Below are 20,848 nucleotides of genomic sequence, written 5' to 3' on the forward strand. Positions count from 1 at the left end.
TGGGCCCCAGGGTGTGGGTGGAAGCCCACAGGGCACGGCGGGGAGAGGCTGGACCTCGGCATCCTGGCTCTGCTGCTCCTTCCCTCCTCCCTTCACAGGTGGCTGGACGGAATTGTCCACACTGGAAGCGGTTACTGGGTGTGATTAGCACCCATGGTTAGGAATCATAATGCTTCCCTGTGCACACATCGGCTTTTTTATTTGATCAGCAAATGCTCAGTGGGCCTCCAGTAAGAACCAGGCTGTGCTTCATTCGGGGACCGTAAAGAGTAATAATAAAGGGTCCTTGGCCTCAAAGAGCTGAGAGTGTAGCAAAGCCAGGGCGAGTGGAAAGAGCTAACCCAAAGGCAGTGATTCGGGAAATTCATTCAAAGTGGAAGCTAAAAGGAGATCCCGAGGGTGGCTGGGCCAGCTTGAGAGGCCGTGCCTGGAGGTGCTCGGATGCCTCTGATGGGAACGACAGGGCCAAGAGCCAAGACGCAGACGCACGGAGGTGGGTGGGGGTGAAAACAGTCCGCGTGCGAGCGCCCCGTGTCGGGGGGAGGCTAAGACGATGGGTTTCTTCGTCCAGAAGCATTTCTCCCTGCTGCTACCTGTCCCACAGCTGGGTCGTTGGCCCCGCATGGTGGAGGACCCCCTGTGGCATGGCTGAGCATGACCCTGTCCCATGGCTGAGCAGGGACAGTTTTAGGGCCTGGCTGGGACACTAGCAGAGCTGTGCAACAGAAACAAATCAGACAGTTCAGACGAATCCAGGAATCCTAGGTGAGCTCCAGAAACACGGGGGCCAGTCCAGCAGAAGGGCCGGCTCCGGGGTGAAGGCCATTCTCGGGCCAAGACCAGAATCCACCCGGAGCAGAGCAGAGTTCCCCTGGGCCAGGTGGACAGAGACAAAGGAGCTGATGGTTATGATAGGCTGAGCAGGTACAGAATTGATGGGCCTTGTCCAATGGCTGGAGAAGCATTAGAAAAATAAGTGAAACAAAAGGTTTACGGTAGAAAATATCACCCAAGAAGGCAGCTGGAGTCACTAGTGAAACAGATTTGCCTGTGTGTGATGTTAATGAGTATTAATGAGTGTGGAGTTCACCAGAGGCTCTGATGAGGTCACACAAAGTCAGAAGTGGAAAAGAGCGAAACCCTCACCTTCCGTGAGGGAGTAGTAGATGTCTGAGATTGCTAGATAAGGACACAGCTATTATTTCAGAATGGGAGCTGGACTCGGGGTGTGGGAGGAATAGGCCGTCTAGTGCTGTTCCGCTGCTCTTCCTCCCTCCCTGTATTCATCTGACAAAAATGGAAGCCAATCTGTGTATAAAAGAACCTCTGCCAGTAGAGAAACCACAGGACACACGGTGGGAAGAAGTTCCCAGCCTTTCACACAAAGCAAGACGAGCCGAGCCTCTGCCTCCCAGTAAGAGCGTCCGAGCCGCATAGCTGTGCCGGGGTGGGTCTTTCCACGGCCGTCATGGAGCCTGTGTGCCCCTTGTCCCCCCCCACAGAATGAGCAGGGGGAACTTTAAAAGTCTTTGCAGTAAGTGAAGTGATAAAGGTGCCCATGGGTTGGACCAGCCTTGGTTTGGGGCTCCAGCTCCACCACCAGCGGACCTCGGGACCTTTGCCTCCTTGCATAAAAGTGGGAGTTCCAACAACTTCCTCTTGAGGTGGTGAGGAAGAGCCAGTGGTGAGCTCCGTCTCTGTGGCCACAGAGCACGTCCTACAGCCCAGGCACTTAAAAACTCTTGTTGCTGCTTTTGTTAAGAATAACATAGGCTTACAAGTAAGGCAGGCCACATGCACGGAACGCTGTGTGCTGATTATAAACACGGTTTCTGTGTACAAGATCTGACCATATATTAGGCCACAAAAGAAACCTTAAGAATTTCCAAAAAGTAGAACTAGTATAGACAATGTGCATAGTAGGACCAGAGGTGAATAACAATATCAGAAAACAAAATGGGCCTTCCAACTAGAAATTTTTTTTTTAAGCGATTGCCTTCAATCTTCGGTCAAAGGAAGCATACAAAACAAGGTTATAGTTTCCAAAAGATAATAAAAATAATGCACATCAGACCCATGGAATATAGCTAAGGCCACATTCAGAGGAAACTTGGCAACCTTCAGTCCCCGTGTCACCCTGACAGAGAAGCAGGGTAGAGTAAGCCACCGACCAGGACGACAGCCAAAGTTGCTATAGGTACGTGGAGAAAAGCTGTTCAGTGAAGATCCAAGGAGGACTTCCTCTGAGTTCGCAAACAAAAATACAAAAATTCAACAGTAAATAAAAAGCTGTTTCTTTGAGGGGGGAGAGGAGTAAGCTCACCTGATGAAGGGGGCAAAGCACAACCAAGAACGGACAAGGTGGGAAGAACTAGGGGAAGGAGAACGTGTTGACTCACACATCTCTGAAAATGCAGTAATAACTTGAATATAGCAAACTTGTATTCCCAGGAAAATACAACTTACCAAATGGACTCCAGAAGAAGTAGAAGGCTCAAACGTTACACCAGTTTCCCTAGAAGGAACAGGGAAAGGCGTTGGGAAGGACCCGCCATGTCCAGTTGCTCCCTAGGGTGGAGAGCCCCAGCAGCGTCTAACCCCTCCGGAGCGGTGGACTGAAGGCAGACGTTGCCGTTGTGTTTATGGAGCTGCAGTAACGTTGATGTGAGAACCTAAAATGCACAAGTGCATGAACGTACTTAATGCCACCAGTCGTATGCTTTACGTATCGATAAGGTGGTAGATTTTGTGTTGTATGTATGTCACCACACACAAAGAAAAGGGAAAGAGATCACACGAAAAAAGCAAACCACATTATATCCATACTTGTTTTTGGAAATAACCCAGAAGAGCATGGAAACAGTAGGGACAGCACCGCACTGCCCAACGGGCTCCTCCTGGGGTAGGGGGTTGGTTCCAAGTCAGCCCCGAGAAGCCGAGCCGTTACGGTAATATTGATCAGTAGAAGAAGGCCGACGTCCATCTTCTCATGAAGGAAGAAAACCGCACAATACCAGCACGTCATTAGCTACTCTACTAACATTTAAGCCCAGAAGCCAGCATCGAACTTAGCAGGGAGACACTAAGAGCAACAGGCAAGCAGAATGAGAAGTCACCTTCACTCTCTGCTAACACAGTCAGAGGCCGAAATAAAAGGCACAAAAACTAGAAAGGTAGAAGCAAACCACTACAGTTGGCACTTGATACGCCTGGAAATCCCAGTGGAGTCAGTACCAGGCTGCTAATGAGAGGTGTTACGAGGAAGGGGGACTCAAGATTCAGATACAGAAATCACAGGAACAGCCAGTGAAGATACATGCACCTGTTACAAGAGAACCCTAAATCTGGGCATAAACCTGACCTAAGACATGAAAACCCTCTGAGAAGAAAACTGTAAAGCATTCCAGAAATCCACCCGAACAAATAAAAACGTACGCCGTTTATTTACAGAAGGATTTGTCATCGGCAGTATGTCAGTGTTCCCTAAATTAATTTAAACTTTAATACAATTCCAATAAACCTACCAGCAGGCTCTTTCCCTCCCTCTTTTCTGGAACTAGACAGACATGCTCTATACTTCCTATGGAGAAATAAATAGGAATCACCAGGGAGACTGAATAGGAAGGAAAATGGCAAGGAACTAACCCTACCAGATTTCAAAACTTATGACTAAGAGTCGGTACTAAAGAGTGTTGTGGGGCTGGATCATGGACAGACAGGCTGACAAATGGACACAACAGAGACGGACCTCAGTGTACACAGGGCGTTGTGCAGGGTTGAGTCTGCAGCTCAGATCCACTCAGTAGGGATGACGGGCTCCTGAATTTCTGGTGTTAGGGTAGCTAGCTGTCCACCTGTGCATCCCAAACACCAGAATTGACTTTCTTTTTTATTTTTTTAAAGATCGTATTTATTTGACAGGGAGAGAGCACAAGCAGGGGGAGCAGCAGAGGGAGAGAGAGAAACAGGCTCTCCACGGAGCAGGGAGCCTTGATGCAGGACTCAATCCCAGGAGCAGGGAGCCCGATGCAGGGCTCAATCCCAGGACCCCAGAATCATGACCCGAGCTGAAGGCAGACACTTAACTGATGGAGCTACCCAGGTGCCCCCAGAACTGACTTTAAAAAGATTATTTAAATATAAAGAATGAAACCATGAAAGCACTGAAAGAAAACCCAGGTAAATTCTAATTTTTTTTTAAAGATTTTATTTATTTATCTTGACAGAGAGACAGAGAGAGGGAACACAAGCAGGGGGAGTGGGAGAGGGAGAAGCAGGCTTCCTGCCAAGCAGGGACCCCGATGCGGGGCTCAATCCCAGGACCCTGGGATCATGACCTGAGCCGAAGGCAGACGCTTAACAACTGAGCCACCCAGGGGCTCCCCAGGTAAATTCTATTTTAGCCTTAGAGTGATGAAAGCCTTTTTAACCATAACTCAAAGTCTAGATGTCTTTGAAAATTAATAGATATGGCTGCATAGCAATAAAACATTTGCATGGGGGGTTAAAAAAAAAAAAACATGAGCAAAGTCTTAAAGAATTGAGGAGGTGGTATTTAAAACTCCTCTCCCGGGTGAAAGACCAGCCTTCATAATATGTAGGGAGCTCCAAGAAATCAAAAACAACACTGACTGTCCAGCAGAGGAATGGCCAGAAGATGAACATGAACTATCAGTTCCCAGAAAGAGAAATATAAATGGCCCTTATTTACACGTAGGGGAGATGCTCGGTCCTTTCCATGATAAGGGACGTGTGCAGTAGGGCGTCACTGAATATGGATTTTCATTCTCAGATGGGCAAGCACTCGGGTGTCTTCCAGCAGACTGTGCTGCTGGGGCACAAGGTATCAAGACGGCAAATGCATTTGTCCTGTGATGGGGCCGTGTTGCTTGCAGGAATTTACAGCTTTGCCCGCGTGGGTCTGGACAAGCCATACTCTCCTCCTGACAGACTGCTGCACGTTCACGGTGAAGAGAGGCTGCGCTCCACATGGCAAGGTTGCCTGACACAGAGGGAGCATTCCTCTCATTTAAGAAAAGGATGGCTCAGTCTCTGTGTTCCTATTTCTTAGGTTTGCATAAAGAAACATCTGGAGAATCAATAAGAAACTAACAAAGCACTTACAGTAGTGGTGAAGGGAGACTTTCACTTGCACTTTATTTAACATTTATTTTCATTTTATAACCAGATGTCACTTTTCCGTATTTAGGTATAATCACGCCGACTCTGCAGCCCCTGCAGGGACGGAGGGGGGAAGCTGCCTTCTCCATCTATGCCTTTCTGTAGCATTTTGATTTTTGAACTTTTAAATATATTTACAAATTTTGGAACGTGTGAAAAAGTAGTTTGAAGGCATAAAAGCATCCATATGTGCCAGTGATTTTCCCATTGATCCTGGTTATTTACAACATTCATGGTGTGTTTTCATTCCGAAGTTTACCTTTGACACAAGAGCATCTGATTGGAGAATATTTTTTTTATGTTCATTTATTGTTTTAAGTCATCTCTGCACCCAACGTGGGGCTTGAACTCATGACCCTGAGATGAAGGGTCATGGGCTTCTCAGACTTCGCTGGCCAGGCGTCCTGTATATTTAAGTATCTTCTTAGTCCGTCGCGCCAGGGCCTCAGGCGTGCAGAGGGACGTGAACGCGCCAGTGAACGTGCTGCAGAATTTGTGAGGGGCTGTGAGCTCTTGTGACCAGTAAGCAGAAATCCTGCCCTGGTCTTGTTTTCTCAGGCACTGCTGGTTTCATGACCTCGCACCATTGCTAAAACGGTGTGTGCACATCCCGACACTGTCCCGCCGTCTCTGAGGGCACCCATCACTCTGGCAACAGCCACCCTGCAGCCCGCTCTGGGTCTTCCTTTTCTCTCATTGAGGACTGAACTCTGGGACCCACGTGGATGGGAAGTTGACGTTCTGTGTGTGAGTTTCTCCGAGTTCAGGTCGTGATCAGGCAGGTCATGAGCGGCGGTGTCCACTGGTGCTCAGGACGGTCCTGCCGACGTCCTGCACCCTCCTCCACCCCCCGCCGCCCGTAACAGACTGTCGTGTGCATGCAGGAGAAGGAAGTGCGCTTTGCCAGATTATTGGCACCTGCCTGGCCTCGTAAATCAGCCTCGAGGAAACCATCCCTCCTGCTCTCTGCTCCGTCCTGGTATCTGTCTGCACACCGCGTCTTCGGTTGCTGCCACAGTGAAATGTGTGCTCCCTTCCTCCCCTGCTTGCTCTGCTTCTCTTCCTCACTTCCCTGTCCCTCCTTCTGAAAGCACAATTCCCTGAAATCCCGAGAGAGAAGAACCAGAGCTGTAGCAAGAGCTGAAAGCACATCAGAGGTGGTTTTACATGTGGTGGGACAGTGGCGTGTTTACAAAAATACACTTTGTGTCCATGCCCTTGCTTCTCCTCCAGCCTTAATATGTCACACCTGCAGCCGGATCTGGGGGGCGCAGCTGCTTCGGAGGCTCCTTGGCTGCCAGAGCCCCCCAGGCTCCGGGCGAGGCTTTCCACTGAGCCCGTGACAAGTGTGTGTCTGTGCGTTACATTTCTGTGCCTTTGTAGTCGAAAGGCTTGGTGTTTCCCTCCTTCTGATGAGGCACTTGGCCAGGGTACGTGTGTCCCAGGTCCCTGCCTGCGGTGTGGACGGAGGGCAGGGGTGGGACAGCCGAGTTGGTGAAAGTCTGAGCAAGCTCTAAGCCAATTGGTAAGCGACTCCGGCTGAGGCCTGAAAAGGGCAGGCAGACCCGCAAAGAGATGGTGCGTGACCCCCTCATCAGAGGAGGCTCCACACTGAAGGCACCCTGACGCACACGCCTCGGGTCAGAATGAGTGGGGCGTGAATTAGTGGCACCGAGTTACTCTTTGATGAGGCGCACTGGAGGGCTTCACTGTAAATGTGTAGGCCTTGATCTGACTTGTCAAACCTCTGGTTTAAGAAGGGGCCTTTGTTCTCAGAATCGGGCACCGGGCCGGTGTTCCCAAGGGCGTCGGCGCTGCTCCCTCCCAGTCCCCTTTGGACGGCATCTCTACAGAGAGGACATCGTGTTGCTACCTTCTTAGATATTCTGTCACCGCCTGAGTTCATAGCAGGGCGTCCCCACGGGATTACTTGGAAACTCGCGCTTAATTGGCTTCCTGGCTCTTCGGGAATCAGCCTGCTCACCTGAGTCCCCAGCACCCATGCTTCCTGACCAGCCACCAGTGCCCCACCCTGGTTAGCTCCCACTTACACAGCAGGGTCGGTGGCCGCCCTATTGGTTTACTGGTGCGAGGAAGAAACACCGAAGTATCAGCGCCCCCAAGAAGCAGGCCGTGTGGAGGAGGTGGGGGGGGGGGGGAGGCTCTGCCTGCAGAGTTGGGAGAGGGCTGCGCGCAAGAGACAGCCCCACGCCCATGGAGAGGGAGCATGCAGCCCTTCTCCCTTGGTTGTTGGACGCTCACTTCTTCTTTAATGGCCTTTGTCCTCTGGTGGGAGCAGGTGAAATTCATTGTCTTCGTGGACATGCTATCCCAAATGCTGCTAACCAGTTTTTCTGGACGTTAGTCCAGAAGCCCGTGTAACATCATGCCCGTGTTCCAAGGGTCACTCCCTCCAAGAAGAAGAGCGTCCAGGATGCGGGTCACTCTCAGATGCTCTTGCGTATGCTATGTGTTTACCTTCAACCCCACGAGTTGAGCACAGAGCTCTACACTGGGGTCCCAACAGCTAGCAAGAGGGGCAGCCTGGCGCGAGACCTAGTTCCTTGCTTCCAGTTCTGCCTTTTCCTGTCCTCTGTGCAAACAGAAACCTTTCTCTCGGCACTATGCAGCATACCTGAACCCTGAGTGTCCAGGGCATGATCATCTGAGCCCCTTGAAGAACCAGCACTTTCAAAATGCCCCCAAACCCGCCAGCCTGGTGTGACATCAGGGCTTCTGGTAATACAGCCACCGCCTCCAAGCCAGGCTCCCTTCTCCAGGATTCCCACTCCTTAGCCCTGGGCACCTGTTTCCCGTGTCCTCCAGGGCCCCGTCCTCCGTGGTCCACAGCACCCTCCTCCCGCTCTGTGCCCTTGGGTTCCCACCCAACATGAGTGTGACTTCTGATCTAGAAGGTTGTCTTGGATCCTGCTCTGCTCTTTGGAGTGTGTACGTGGAAATTCCTCCTGATGGCTCTGCTTGTGTCTCAGAGGCGCCTCAAACACATTGGCCCCCAAATAGAACTCCTCCTTCTCTGAGGGCCTGTGACCGGCACCCCAGCTCTTTAGTGATCTTGCCAAGCAGTTGGGTCACCCCGCCACCCCAGATCCTGCGAGAACAGTCTCCGTCTCCCGTCTCCAGGATCATCCCCATCCCCTCTGCCCTTGCTGCACGTGCCGCCCCCTTCCGGTCCGGTTCATCCTCCGCTGCAGTCCTGCAGACCCACTGCCTTGACCCTCCCAGGTTCCAGCCCCTGCAGGCCTCCTCGGGGCCTCCATGCAGCATCCGAAGCCTTGTGCCATCTGCATCCCACATCCCACAGGATAGGCTTGCCTTCCCCTCCATCCTGACTCTGCAGAAAATCCCAGCTGTCCCTCAGAGTAGGCACCCCCCTCCTTTCCCTGAGCCCCCACATCCCCAGGGTCTCCTCGCCATGCCATCACGTGCACACAGTTGTTTCCTCCAGAAACCGTGAGCAGGGTGTGGGTCATGTCTCTGTGTCCAGAACTGAGCTGGTGCCTGGTACCAGCAGGTCCTTGAGCGTGTGCTGAGCTCATGAACCGAGAGCTGTGCAGGTGTGTGCCAGTGTGTGCTGGTGCATGCAGGGCGTGCAGGTGTGTCCGGATGCGTGCAGGTGTGTGCAGGTGCGTGCCAGTGTGTAATGGTGCATTCAGGGCGTGCAGGTGCATGCCAGTGTGTGCTGGTGCACGCAGGGTGTGCAGGTGTGTCCAGATGCGTGCTGGTGCATGCAGGGTGTGCAGGTGTGTCCAGGTGCGTGCCGGTGTGTGCTGGTGCATGCAGGGTGTGCAGGTGCGTGCCGGTGTGTGCAGGTGTGTCAGGTGCGTGCAGGTGTGTGCTGGTGCATGTAGGGCGTGCAGGTGTGTCCAGGTGCGTGCAGGTGTGTGCTGGTGCGTGCAGGGTGTGCAGGTGTGTCCAGATGTGTGCAGGTGTGTGCAGGGTGTGCAGGTACGTGCGGTGTGTGCTGGTGCATGCAGGGCGTGCAGGTGTGTGCTGGTGCGTGCAGGTGTGTGCTGGTGCGTGCCGGTGTGTGTAGGTGTGTGCGTGTGGGTTTGTGCAGGGCGTGCAGGTGTGTCCAGGTGCATGTGGGTGTGTGCTGGTGCATGCAGGACGTGCACGTGTGTCCAGATGCATGCAGGTGTGTGCTGGTGCGTGCAGGTGTGTCCAGATGCGTGCAGGTGCAGCACAGCCTGGAGAGTTGGGAAGAGCTGCACACCTGACAGTTCACTTATGCTTCCCACCTCAGGGCTCTGCCTTTGGGGTAAGGAGTTGGACCTCTACTCCGGGAAGCACTGTTGAAACGTGTGGCACAAATGGCTCACAACGATTTTACTCACACTGATTATCCTTTTCCAGTCTTTCATAAGTCTAAGCAAAATCCTAAGGAAAGCTTCGGCAGGGGCTGGGGTCTGCAGAAACCAGGGAGGGTTTCGAGTGTTGGGTGCATCCCACCTCGGAGGACATGAGGAAGGGAACGTGGGAAGGGAGGGTCTGGGCTCGGGCCACAGAGATGAAGGGGCGGCCCCTCCCGGCAGGTACCGGAGGTGTCCAGGGAATGTCTTGGAGCTGCCCTACTCCTGAGCACATGTGAGGTGCCGGCCCTTCTCCCACAGCCGAGGAGGGTGTGTCTGCAAGCGGCCATTCTAGCTGTTCTTCCATACGAACACTGGACTTGAGGAAATCACGAAGGCATGAGACATTCACTGCACCTTCATTATTCACACATCCCAGGAAGCAGGGAGCCCTTCCAGGTAGCTGCACTCACGGTTTCTCCCTGTCTCTTTCTCTCCCCAGTCGTGCCAAGCTGACCTGGTGAAGGACAACGGTCACAAATACTTCCTGTCGGTCTTGGCAGACCCTTACATGCCAGTAAGAGGACCCTCTCTTCTTGGACAGTCTCAGATCTGTGTCGCTTGTCTCTGCTCACATGTCACGCTCTGGGGTTCCTGTGGCAAGGGGCTCCCTGCGGGCGGAGGGCCACGTCAGGGTGTGGGCAAGCAGTGTGCCTTTGCTTTAGAGCACCTGACTTCAGAGCTGTTTCCTTTCTGTGTCTGAGCAGGTTAGTTTGGTTGTTTACATTCATCTGTCTCCCTGGCATGTGTTTGCAATAGAGTAGAATCCACTCTCTCTCACATCCTGTCCACGGAATTAGATTAATGAGCGCCTGCACGTCTATGATATGACAGCTCACATGCCTAGTGAAGGTTCTGGAACATGACAAGTTGCCAATGTGCCTTATGAATCAGGAAGGAAGGGAGGGAGGGGAGGAAAGAAGAGAGTGAACGTTTAAGTTTCAAATTTTTTTCTTTTATTAAAATGCTTCAACAATAGTAATTTATGAACAGCATTTACAGCGACTCGTACAAATATGTTGTAATTAATCCCTAGGTTCCCTCCCTGCAGCTCCTAGCATGGCAGAGAGAACAAAACAGACATCCTGAGTCGCTTCTTGATATAACTGAGTTTTGCCAGCATATTTAAGGCGTAAGAGCTCATTTTCACAGTCCTGGTGTTCTAAACTAAATGCCGATTACTGAAGAAAAACCAGAAGACATTAAAAACAGGATTGTTACATAAAAGGCAAATAGTACCCACATGTTTTAACCTAAGTGCAATAAGGGAGCGTCATCCTAGGCAGCAAAAGTTGACACTTCACAAGAGGCTTGGAGACAGTTGCTTCCCTTTTTTCTGGTGAGCAAGAGTACCATCGACCAAATGGAGAAGGACCCTGCACTGGTGATCGTGGCTCAGCGGCGAGCCAAGCCGGCACGGGTGGGCCCTGCTTCAGCTGCAAACACATTGATGTTTGAGCCCATAGTGAAATTCGAAAGAGACGGTTGCCAAATGCCAAAAGCTGAAGCAAGAAGTCTGAGGAGAGCCACAGCGGGAAGGGAATGCTGACCCTGGGGCCCCCCGCCCAGCAGACCCACATCCACGCCCAGGATGGCACCTGAGCGGCAGCAGCACAAGAACAGACCCCTGCTGAAAGCCGGGAGCCTGTGAGGTGCGCCCCACCCCACCTGCGGGAAGGGCTCGGGAACATGGCTCCTGGGTGTCCACGTCCTGGCCGGGACACCAGCCTGGCTCCCCAGGGGCCTGGAAGCAAAAGCAGAACCTCCCGCCACACGCTTGCACAGCCCAGAGCCTGAGAGCCTCAGCCGTAGGCGGGCGAACCAGCGGGGAGGAGAGCCAGCAGAGTTGGCAAATAGGAAATCAGCCCCGAGAACTGAAAGTAATAGAGCTCTCTGACAAAGACTGTAAAATCCATATGGGTAAGTGTGTGTGAGACGATTGAATGAAACAATTTAGTTACGTCCAGAAATACACCGTTGTATTGTTTCCTCAGAAGTACTTTAGTCCCTGTTAGAAGAAAATGATCTGTTCTTTCCTTTTTACTCATCCTCAAAAATGACCAACTAGAGGGATGCCTGGGTGGCTCAGTCGTTAAGCGTCTGCCTTCGGCTCAGGTCATGGTCCCAGGGTCCTGGGATCGAGCCCTGCATCGGGCTCCCTGCTCGGCAGGAAGCCTGCTTCTCCCTCTCCCACTCCCCCTGCTTGTGCTCCCTCTCTCGCCGTGTCTCTCTCTGTCAGATAAATCTTTAAAAAAAAAAAATGACCAACTGGATTCTCTTGGTAAATAGGCAGATTTGAGGGGGGAGAACCCGTAACAGAAGACGTAGCCACTGCCGTTCAACGCTGCGTGGATGAAGTGAACCACAGACCAGCACCATGAGTGAGAATTCGTGGAGAAGTCACTCAGGATGGAGCAAACAAAGGCGTGAAGGGGGCTCAGAGGGCTGTGAGGAGGGGTCCTGCTGCTCCCAGCCCCAAGCCAGAGTGCTCCATCAGGACGGTGAGGAGAAGCAGGACCTGAGAGCACCCACAGCTGAGAATTTTCCTGATAGGAAGAAAGGAATGAGTTTCAGTTTTAAAAAGCACGGTGAATCTTGCAAAGGCTGAGTACAAACAGATCCACACAAAGACGCATCCTGATGGAAGTAGAACATCTCAGAGCAAAAGGGAAAACCTCAAAAGTAGCCAGAACGAGAAGAGGGCCTTTGCACAGGAGTGGACAGCTTCAGCGGGTGACGGACGCTGGTACTAGAGGAAACGGACTGTCACCCCAGCACCACCCTCCACCCCCTCACGTACCGTTCGGGACACGTGGTCAGAGACTCAGAGCCCACCACATTCGGGCCCCGAGCACTGACCCTTACGAAGACCATGCTTCGCACGGAGATTGAGCCCACAGGATCGCAGGCAGCAGCACAAGACTAAGGAGTCGGCAGACGTGTTGGCTAAGTACGCCCTGGCTGTGCAGACAGACAACAGCCGGCATGAACTTGAGGGGTTAAGGCTGGAGGGGGAAGGCTGGGATCGGCACTGTAGTGGCCTTGACGAATCTGAGGGTGAGGGCGAGAAGGGTCCGTTTCAGACTCTGCTCAAGGTGCACATTAAAAACATCAGGCCCCACGGAACCATTAAAATCGGCTTACTGGTACCCCGCTCAGGAGGGCCACAGAGGGAAGGGCAGGATGAAGACCGACCCACACGACAGGAGACGAGGAAGGAGAAAGCCGGGAACTGAGGATGCAGGATCCACGCGTTTCCCGCCAGCGCGCTCGGCAAGGGCAGCGTGCTTCCACAGGCTTGGGCAGGGGTGAGGGGTGAGCAGTCGGGCGCTTCCCACCAGCGGGATGGCCCCCTGCTCACGCGGGGCCGCAGCAGACGTGTCCCCTCCTGCGGCATTCGCAGCTCGGGGAACAGCCTGTGCCCGGCAGCTCCGAGCCCAAAGCCACCAGACCCTCTTCAAAGGGCTTTTCTTGTCTGTAGGCTCCAGGCCAAAGACAGCAAAGCTGACTCTCGTGTCCACACACCAGGCTCATCGCAAAGGTTCAGAAAGGATAGCTGTGCTGTGCTTGGGGAAGTTTAGGTTTCCACCACGGGGAGAGAGCAAAACCAGGCTGACTTCTGTTTTCCAGGCTGAACACCGGACCATGACGGCCTTCATCCTCGCCGTGATTGTGAACAGCTACAACACCGGACAGGTGAGTGCCACGGCCACCCCGCCCCCTCCGCTGCAGAGGCCTGGCCCCAGCTGCCCTCTTCCGGCTCAATGTCTATGGAACAGTCTCCCTCAGAAGGGGGCACCCTGGGGCGCGGGGCAGGGGCCTTTGTGTAGCCCGCCGTTTGCAGGTACGTTGAAATTGGTGGGATCTGGAATGAGGAAAACTGAACGTAAGTTGCAATGTGGGCGTTTCCCCGAGCAATAAGCAACGGGGCTGTGACCCCCGCCAGCACCCCTCCCCTGCCCCGGCTTGGGGGTGACCGCCGGCTGTTGTCTGCTTTCTCACAGGAAGCCTGCCTCCAGGGAAACTTGATCGCCATCTGCCTGGAGCAGCTCAATGATCCCCACCCGCTGCTGCGCCAGTGGGTGGCCATCTGCCTGGGACGCATCTGGCAGAACTTTGACTCGGCGAGGTGGTGTGGCGTGAGGGACAGTGCGCACGAGAAACTCTGCAGCCTCCTCTCTGACCCCATCCCTGAGGTGAGCCCGCCACTGCCAGTGTGTTGAGGCCAGGGTGCCCACCGGCTGGCCGGCCCACAGCAATCTGGAGAGGGCCAGAGACCATGCCGCCACACCGCCTGGCCCCCGGGTCCCTCACTTCCTGGTGGCTCCTGCGACGCCTGGTTTGGTGCTTTGCTGCCTCCCTGCACCCTGCTGCCCTATCAGGACAGGTGGTACCACTCAGGGTCAGACCCCAGCCGCCCCCTGTGGCCTGACCGTGACCTGGCCCATCTTGCAGGTGCGCTGCGCGGCAGTCTTCGCCCTTGGCACGTTTGTGGGCAACTCTGCAGAGAGGACCGACCACTCGACCACCATCGACCACAACGTGGCCATGATGCTGGCCCAGCTGATCAACGATGGGAGCCCCGTGGTCCGCAAGGTGCGTGGCCCCCAGTCCTCAGGCAGCAGCAGAGTGCCCGGCGGCCGGTCTCACACGGCGCCTTGGGGTCTGCACCAGCAGCCCTGACCGCAGCCGCCAGCCCTCATCTCTCACTGGCGCGCACCCTTTAGAGAGCAGACCTTGAAATGTTTGTTTAACTCTCTACAAAATGCGTTTCTTCACCAGATACTCGTGTGTTTGCTTCATTTAAAGGCATTTAACAGGGCTGCGCCTCCCGGCAGCTTGTAGAATAGGCTCCTTCCTGCCTGGGAGCAACACATACACACATCCCGGAGACTCAAAAGAGCAGTAGACACCCACAGACAGACGGAAAGGTTTGTGTAGTGTACTCCCCTCCCCGCCCCCGTGTTTGTCAGCGGTTCAGCGGAACACTTTTCTAAAGTTGAAAGCTTGTACTTGTCTGTTTAGATGTAGAAATACCATGGATTTCCGTCCAAGGCCTCACGCCTCTGTGGGAAGTTGGCCCGGCACAGCTAGATGCCCGCTCCCCCCCTGGGAGAGGCACCACTGGGGACCCGCGTGGTTTACTGGTGAACTTGGAAGGCTACCCGTGCAGCAGAGGTGGTTTTCCCGAGGGTGGGACGCGTTCACACGGCACCGAGCAGCTGGGGGCTGAGACCACGGCAGCGGGGAGAGGGAGGCTGGGCATGGCCTGGGGCCATTGGCTCATTTGGACCCCACTGGTTTTCCTGGGAGGGATGCAATCTGGGCACATCCATGTCAGCCAGACTTGACACACAGGAGGACTCCTTCTATCTCATGTTCCCTCCAGGGGCTGCTGAGCCCGTTGCTCATGTGCCCGATTAGCTAGCGCCCCATCGGGACTGCGGCACGAGACCCTGGCATCAGGCCCATTTTACTGGCCCACACTTTCTCAATCGCAGGCTCCTCTCCTGCCGCCCACCAGCAGAGTGCCTCTACTCAGAGCCACTGATCATAACAGCACAGTAGTCGTTCCTTTAATTGTCCATTAAAATCTCTTTTAAAGAAAGAAAGCTTTATTCCTTCTTTCCAGAAAATCCTAAAAATAACAAAGAACATTAATAAAAATTGGAAAACTGTCCCTCTCAGTTTCCAGTATCTGGACGGTGGCCAGCGAAGCTGTGGGGACGCCTGGGCCTGCTGTGCTCTCGAGCACATCCCCAAGTGCCTTGATGCAGCCCCTGGCGTCCCGGTCCTGGCTGAACACCATTCGCTGTCCCACGTGTAGCCAGGTCTCTCCTGAGGGCACACTGCTGTCTGCCTCGCCTGGGGGGCTGCACGCTGGAGCTGCATCCCAGGGGCGTGGGCGCACATCTGAGCCCATCCCGCGACAGGCGGCGTGCCCCATCTGGAGGCGGAGAACAGCTCTTCTTCCCACGTGCTCCTCCATCCTGGGCTCAGCATGCAAGCTCTTGCATCCCAGGCCCTGGCGCATAGAGTGGAAGATGAGCCTGCCTTCAAGGGGCAGACATGGGAACCAGCAATGATGCTGAAGCACCCATAAATATGCAGGACCTCAGAGGTGGGCACAGAGCTCTCCAGAACAGGTCAGAGTGGCACCTACCCTGCCTCGTTGGGGAAGAGGGGTCAGGAAGGCTTCCACAGGTGGGAGCTTTTCCTGAGCAGCCAGGAGCCAGGGAGGTAGGGATAGGGAGAGCAGGTAGGGTTGGCGGAGCATGTGCAAAGGTCCAGGGGTATGAAGGCCCATGGTGTGCCCAGGGGCTGCCCGCCATTTGAGTGGCAGTGGCAGCGAGCAGCAGGAGGGGCAGCGAGGGGATGAGGGGGAGGGCAGTGGCTTATCGTCATGGGGTTCTGCACATGGTGAAGGGCCCTGCTGTGAGGGGATTAGCCGGACTCCCCTCACAGCGCCAAAGTACTTCATTCTTCCAGCAAATGCTTGAGTGCCATGCTCCAGGTGCTGGGGGAGGCCTTGGGACCCTGCCCTGCTTTCAGGGAGACAGACAGCCCCAGCAGGCCTATTAAATAAGTCAATGAGGTGATGTTTGCTATGGGAACGTGGGGCACAGAGGTTTAGAGGAGGAGGGTAGCAGTTGCAGAAACGATGCCTTCTGAGCAGGGTGGGCAGGGAAGGCCTTGGGGAGGAGGTGACGCCTGCTCTGAGACAGGGACGCTTCACCGTCTGCAGGACCCCAGCGCCCATGGCAGCTTGGTTTTCTCTTTGCCCAGAGCCACATGGTGGGACTGGCGTGGCGCGTGGCACCCTGAGGGAGCGGGGGTCCAGCCTGCTGGTCCAGGAGACCCCACTCCGAGGCCCTGGTCAGGGTTGCCGGCTATGACCGCAGCTAGGGCACTGGTCACATGGGCAGCCAGCCGCTTGTATTTTCCAGCTTGCAGCGCAGGAGAGAAACAGGGCTATGTGGCGGGATTTTCATAAAGTCCCATGTATTCGATATGGGAGAGATGACCTCCATTCACTTGTTACAGTGCGTATCGTTGATGAGGCAATACGATAGCAGAGCATGACCACATTTCATGAGCTTACTTGATAAAATCAAAGTCCGCGTGTAGACGCCAGCCTCCCAGATCCCTCTGGAGGTGAACCTGTCTGTGAAGGACAAAGTGCAGCGTGCCCAGTCTGCCAGCGTCCACCTCCTCAGAAGGGCCAGGCAGGGGTGCAAGTATGTTACCAGTCCAGCCCCGCATCCGCGCTCCCAGCTTCCTCGCCACCGTCCACCTTAGCAGCCCTGTGCTTTTAGTTGTGTTTGTGGTTAGTAACCACAGCCCCGCAGAGGACCAGCCCCCGGCGTCCACCTCCCTTACCCGCACACGTGACCCAGAGCAAGACTGACGGAAAGCATCAGAGGCTCTTTCCCCATCGGCACCCCAGGACCTGGGTCCCTGGTGCAGATGAAGGGGGACAAGCTGCCCAGGCCAGAGCACCTTTGCCTGGAGGCGAGCCTGGAGGGTGCACACGTTGGAGCGAACATGCTCCCCTCAACACTACTCTGTCTTGCCATAGTTATGAGGCTGAGGCTGAGACTCCGTGACCACGGGCCACCAGATGTCAGCCAGTAATTTGTTGTTGGAAACATGCAGCGGGGACAGCCCTTGGGGGAGGAAGCAAGGAGGAGGCAGCCAGCACACAGAGGCTGCAGGGAGGACCCTGGGAAGACGCATGGTCCGACCTTCCACACAACCAAAAGCATTAGCCAGACTCCCCTTGGGGCAGTGCATGTGCCCAGGCGTGATGTCCCTGAATCCTATGACAACTTGGTGAAAACCCCGTGCTAAAGGTTAGAATGGCAGAGATTGAAGGGAGGGGCTCTGTTCATTTGGCGCCTACTTGTTAGGCACCTGTGTGCTGGGCCTTGGGTCACCAGGCTGTGACGACCCAGCCAGGAACTGAACCTGGCCTTCTCCCGAGAGCACTTGCAGGTGGTACAGGCTGAAGACTGAACAGACCCACGTGTGATGTGGCAGGGGGCGGCAATGCTCTGAGGGAGGAAAACAGGATGAAGGTGGAGTGTGTCTGTGGGGGGACCCCTGGATGAATGTGGGGCACTCAGGGAGACGTCTGAGCAGAGGCCTGAAGGAAACACGGGGTGGGCTGGGGACACCTGGGGAGGCCTTTCCAGGCCAAGGGAACAGCAAGTACTCAGGCCCAGAGCAGGAGTGGTGGCTCCTTCAAGGGTCTGTGCTAGATTGAGGGTGGTGGACACAAGGGGCAGGGAGCAGCCAGGACCCAGGCGGGCAAGGCCTTGTTTTGTTCTGCTTGTGAGCAGAAGGCAGGAGGTTGGGAAGAAGATGGAACTGACCCTGCCATATGAGGCTGAGAAGTGCTGCTGGCCAGGGGTGCTGGGCCACGTGCCTCGGAGGTGCCGGGGGGCTGGGCCACGTGCCTTGGGGGAGGCCGGGAGGCTGGGCCACGTGCCTCGGGGGTGCCGGGGGGCTGGACCACATGCCTCAGGGGTGCCAGGGGGGCTGGGCCACGTGTCTCGGGAGCGCCAGGGGGCTGGGCCACGTGTCTCGGGGGCACCAGGGGGCTGGGCCACATGTCTCGGGGTGCCAGGGTGCCCATGTTGAACTGCTTCCCAAAGCTGAGAATGCACCTGGCCTCTGCCCCAGCTTGTGCGTCCTAGCCAGAACTACCCCCGCATTTGCATTTTTGTGGTCACATACTCTAGGAGCCCATGGCCAGCAGCAGCTGCCACCCCAGCAGGATGTGCTTGGTCCAGAGCCACTGGGTGTGGGCAGTGCATTCAGTGTTTCACCTTTGATGGCATTCCCTGCATCAGAGGGTCCGGGACCTGAGTGCGAGTTAATGTTCCAGGGCCCAGCAAGGGCTTTTCTCACCCCACATCAGAGTGAAGGGGAGAGTCGGTGCTCCTAGAAAGACAGTACAGGCTGCTTGTTTGCTGGGAGGGGGCAGCGGGCAGCCCCACGGGGCATGTGCTCTGGTTTGCAGGGGGAGTGGGCAGGCATGTAGGCGCCGCAGTGAGGGCCAGATGGGGTGTCCACAGTGGGCATGAGCAGGCTCACAGGAGGTCAGTGCCGTCAGACTCTGGGCAGATTGGGTGGGAGGTGGGTTGGGGCTTCACAGTTCTGTGGGCATGAGCCGAGGAATCCGTAGTAGGGGCTGAAAGGGCAGGGGTGGTGCCAGCAGGCAACACTAGTTTGGGGTCATGGGAGCGCCGAGCAGAGATGCTCTGCTGGTGCTGGAAGGGCCAGCTTGGAGCTTAAAGAGGGGGGATGCAGGGGGTGGGTTTGGGAGCAGTGCCGTGCACAGACGTGACAAAAGTAGGTGAAGGGCTGTGTGGGGTTGAGGCAGGAGAGACCCATGCAGGAGAGGAGGGGGCAGAGCTGGGCACCCGGGCAGACCCCCCCAGCGTGGGGCTGCAAGGATTCGCGTGCAAGCCAGGGGTCCCCAGGCAGTCATGCAACAAGCCTACTGCGCTCGTCTTCTCAGGCAGTCAGGCCTGAGGATCATGTAGAACATCCTTGCCTTTTAGGGACTGGAAACTAATTTATCTTTGCAAGTTTTGTATTTAATAAAAAGAGCATGCCCTGGCTTGTCAGATATGTTCTGCTTTAATGTGCCCGGAATTCAAATGGCTCACCCAACGGCAGGATGCAGCCAACACATATCTCAGCCTGGGTCCCAGGATCAATCCGCCCTTCCCCTTGGAGGGTGTCGTTCACACCTGTGTCCCGAGGACACCTGCTCTGTGCTGCTCATGTCTAGCGATCCCGCCCCCATGGCTTGTCCAGAAGCTCCTGCTCCCTCTGGACACTCCCAAGCACATCCCTGGAAGGACGAGTCCCCGCTGCCAACACTGTGCGGAGTTTGTCTTAACCTTTCTTTTTTCTATGGTGACTCGAGCACTCGGCATGAACTCTCAGCCTCGCTGCTTTTCCGCAGTCCTCTGCCAGCCGCCAGTAAGTGTTATTGTCCTTGTCCCTCTCGGCAGGAACTGGTGGTGGCTCTGAGTCATCTCGTCGTTCAGTACGAAAGCAATTTCTGCACGGTGGCCTTGCAGTTCATGGAGGAGGAGAAGAACTACCCCCTGCCTTCTCCGGCGACCACAGGTATGGCGTCGAAGCTCGGGGAGCCTGTGCAGACCCTGGGTCAGGACCACAGCTGCCCTCCCCTGTGCTGGGGCCTGAGCTCGCTGCCCGCTCCGAGTGGCCCCTGTGACTCCCATCCTGCCAGGCACTTAGCAGAATAGAAAGGGTAGCAAGAGGAGGCACACTAATTCTCTGACTCTTTTCCTTCCTTTTTACCATTTTTGGAAATAAAATTCATGGCGATATTGAAGGAGAGCAGAACGTGTGCCGTGGGAGCTCACGGAAACGTAGGTCAACTCTTCCTGTGATGAGCTGTTGCCAGTTTCCTGTTCATGAGTCACGTTAGGCAGCTCCTTTTCTCCCATTTGTCCTTTGTGCTGGATTTCTATTTCTTCATGTTGGGCTGCCCCCTCCCCCAGAGCGCAGCTTCTCTGCAGGAAGGAGGGCTCCTGATCAATAACAAAAGCATTACTGCTTTTAGGACATCAGGGAAGGGGAATGAAAATGAACTTGCTCGGTGGAAACAGCTGGTGTGCCGGAGGAGGGCAGGGGCATCAGGGGGAGGGCCTGCGGCCCCGACCAGCCTCTACTCTGCTGTTGTCTGTAGGGCAGCTGCCTGCGCCCGAGTCACAGAGCGCCTGGCGCTGCCCTCAGGGCGGCCCCGGTCGCCAGTCGTGCTCTGAAAGGTCTGTTAGAACGGCGTCCCGCACAACAGCAAGCGTGGGCTCTGGTCGTCTGCTCCGTACACCTCCCCTCCCCGCCGGGCGTGCCCGTGTCCAGCTTTGTCTGGCCGACCGGACACTCGTGCATCAGAGGCCCTCACTGAGTGATGGGCCTGCCGATGGTGTTCACGCCAGTCCGGGTGGGAGCTCCTGCCCCCTGCTATTGCAACCCTCCCCCAAGGCCGCCATTAACTCTTTCTTCTTTTCCCAGAGGGTGGGAGTTTGACCCCAGTGCGGGACAGCCCGTGCACCCCCAGACTCCGCTCCGTGAGTTCCTATGGAAACATTCGTGCCGTCACCACCGCCAGAAGCTTGAACAAATCCTTGCAGAATCTGAGCTTGACAGAAGAATGTAAGATGCTGGAAATCGGGTCCTCGGGTCGGGGCAGTCGTGGGTGTAATTTTCTGAAACTTTACTTACACCGGGACCCCGCCCCTCTCCCTGCCCTG

General features: G+C 55.2%; 1 protein-coding gene across 3 annotated transcripts in view; it reads left to right on the top strand.

The window, feature by feature from the left end:
- Nucleotides 1–20,848, top strand: part of RPTOR (regulatory associated protein of MTOR complex 1) — a 340,143-nt gene that overhangs the window by 267,494 nt on the left and 51,801 nt on the right. For all 3 annotated transcript variants that reach the window (XM_027624605.2, XM_027624606.2, XM_027624607.2), the window contains 6 exons: nucleotides 9,994–10,068; nucleotides 13,182–13,247; nucleotides 13,556–13,747; nucleotides 14,007–14,147; nucleotides 19,580–19,697; nucleotides 20,610–20,750. In XM_027624605.2, the coding sequence (XP_027480406.1) occupies nucleotides 9,994–10,068; nucleotides 13,182–13,247; nucleotides 13,556–13,747; nucleotides 14,007–14,147; nucleotides 19,580–19,697; nucleotides 20,610–20,750 (733 nt within the window). The remainder of the gene's footprint in view (nucleotides 1–9,993; nucleotides 10,069–13,181; nucleotides 13,248–13,555; nucleotides 13,748–14,006; nucleotides 14,148–19,579; nucleotides 19,698–20,609; nucleotides 20,751–20,848) is intronic.

The sequence above is a fragment of the Zalophus californianus genome, chromosome 16, assembly GCF_009762305.2.
Source record: "Zalophus californianus isolate mZalCal1 chromosome 16, mZalCal1.pri.v2, whole genome shotgun sequence".
In the NCBI taxonomy this organism is placed as follows: domain Eukaryota; kingdom Metazoa; phylum Chordata; class Mammalia; order Carnivora; family Otariidae; genus Zalophus; species Zalophus californianus.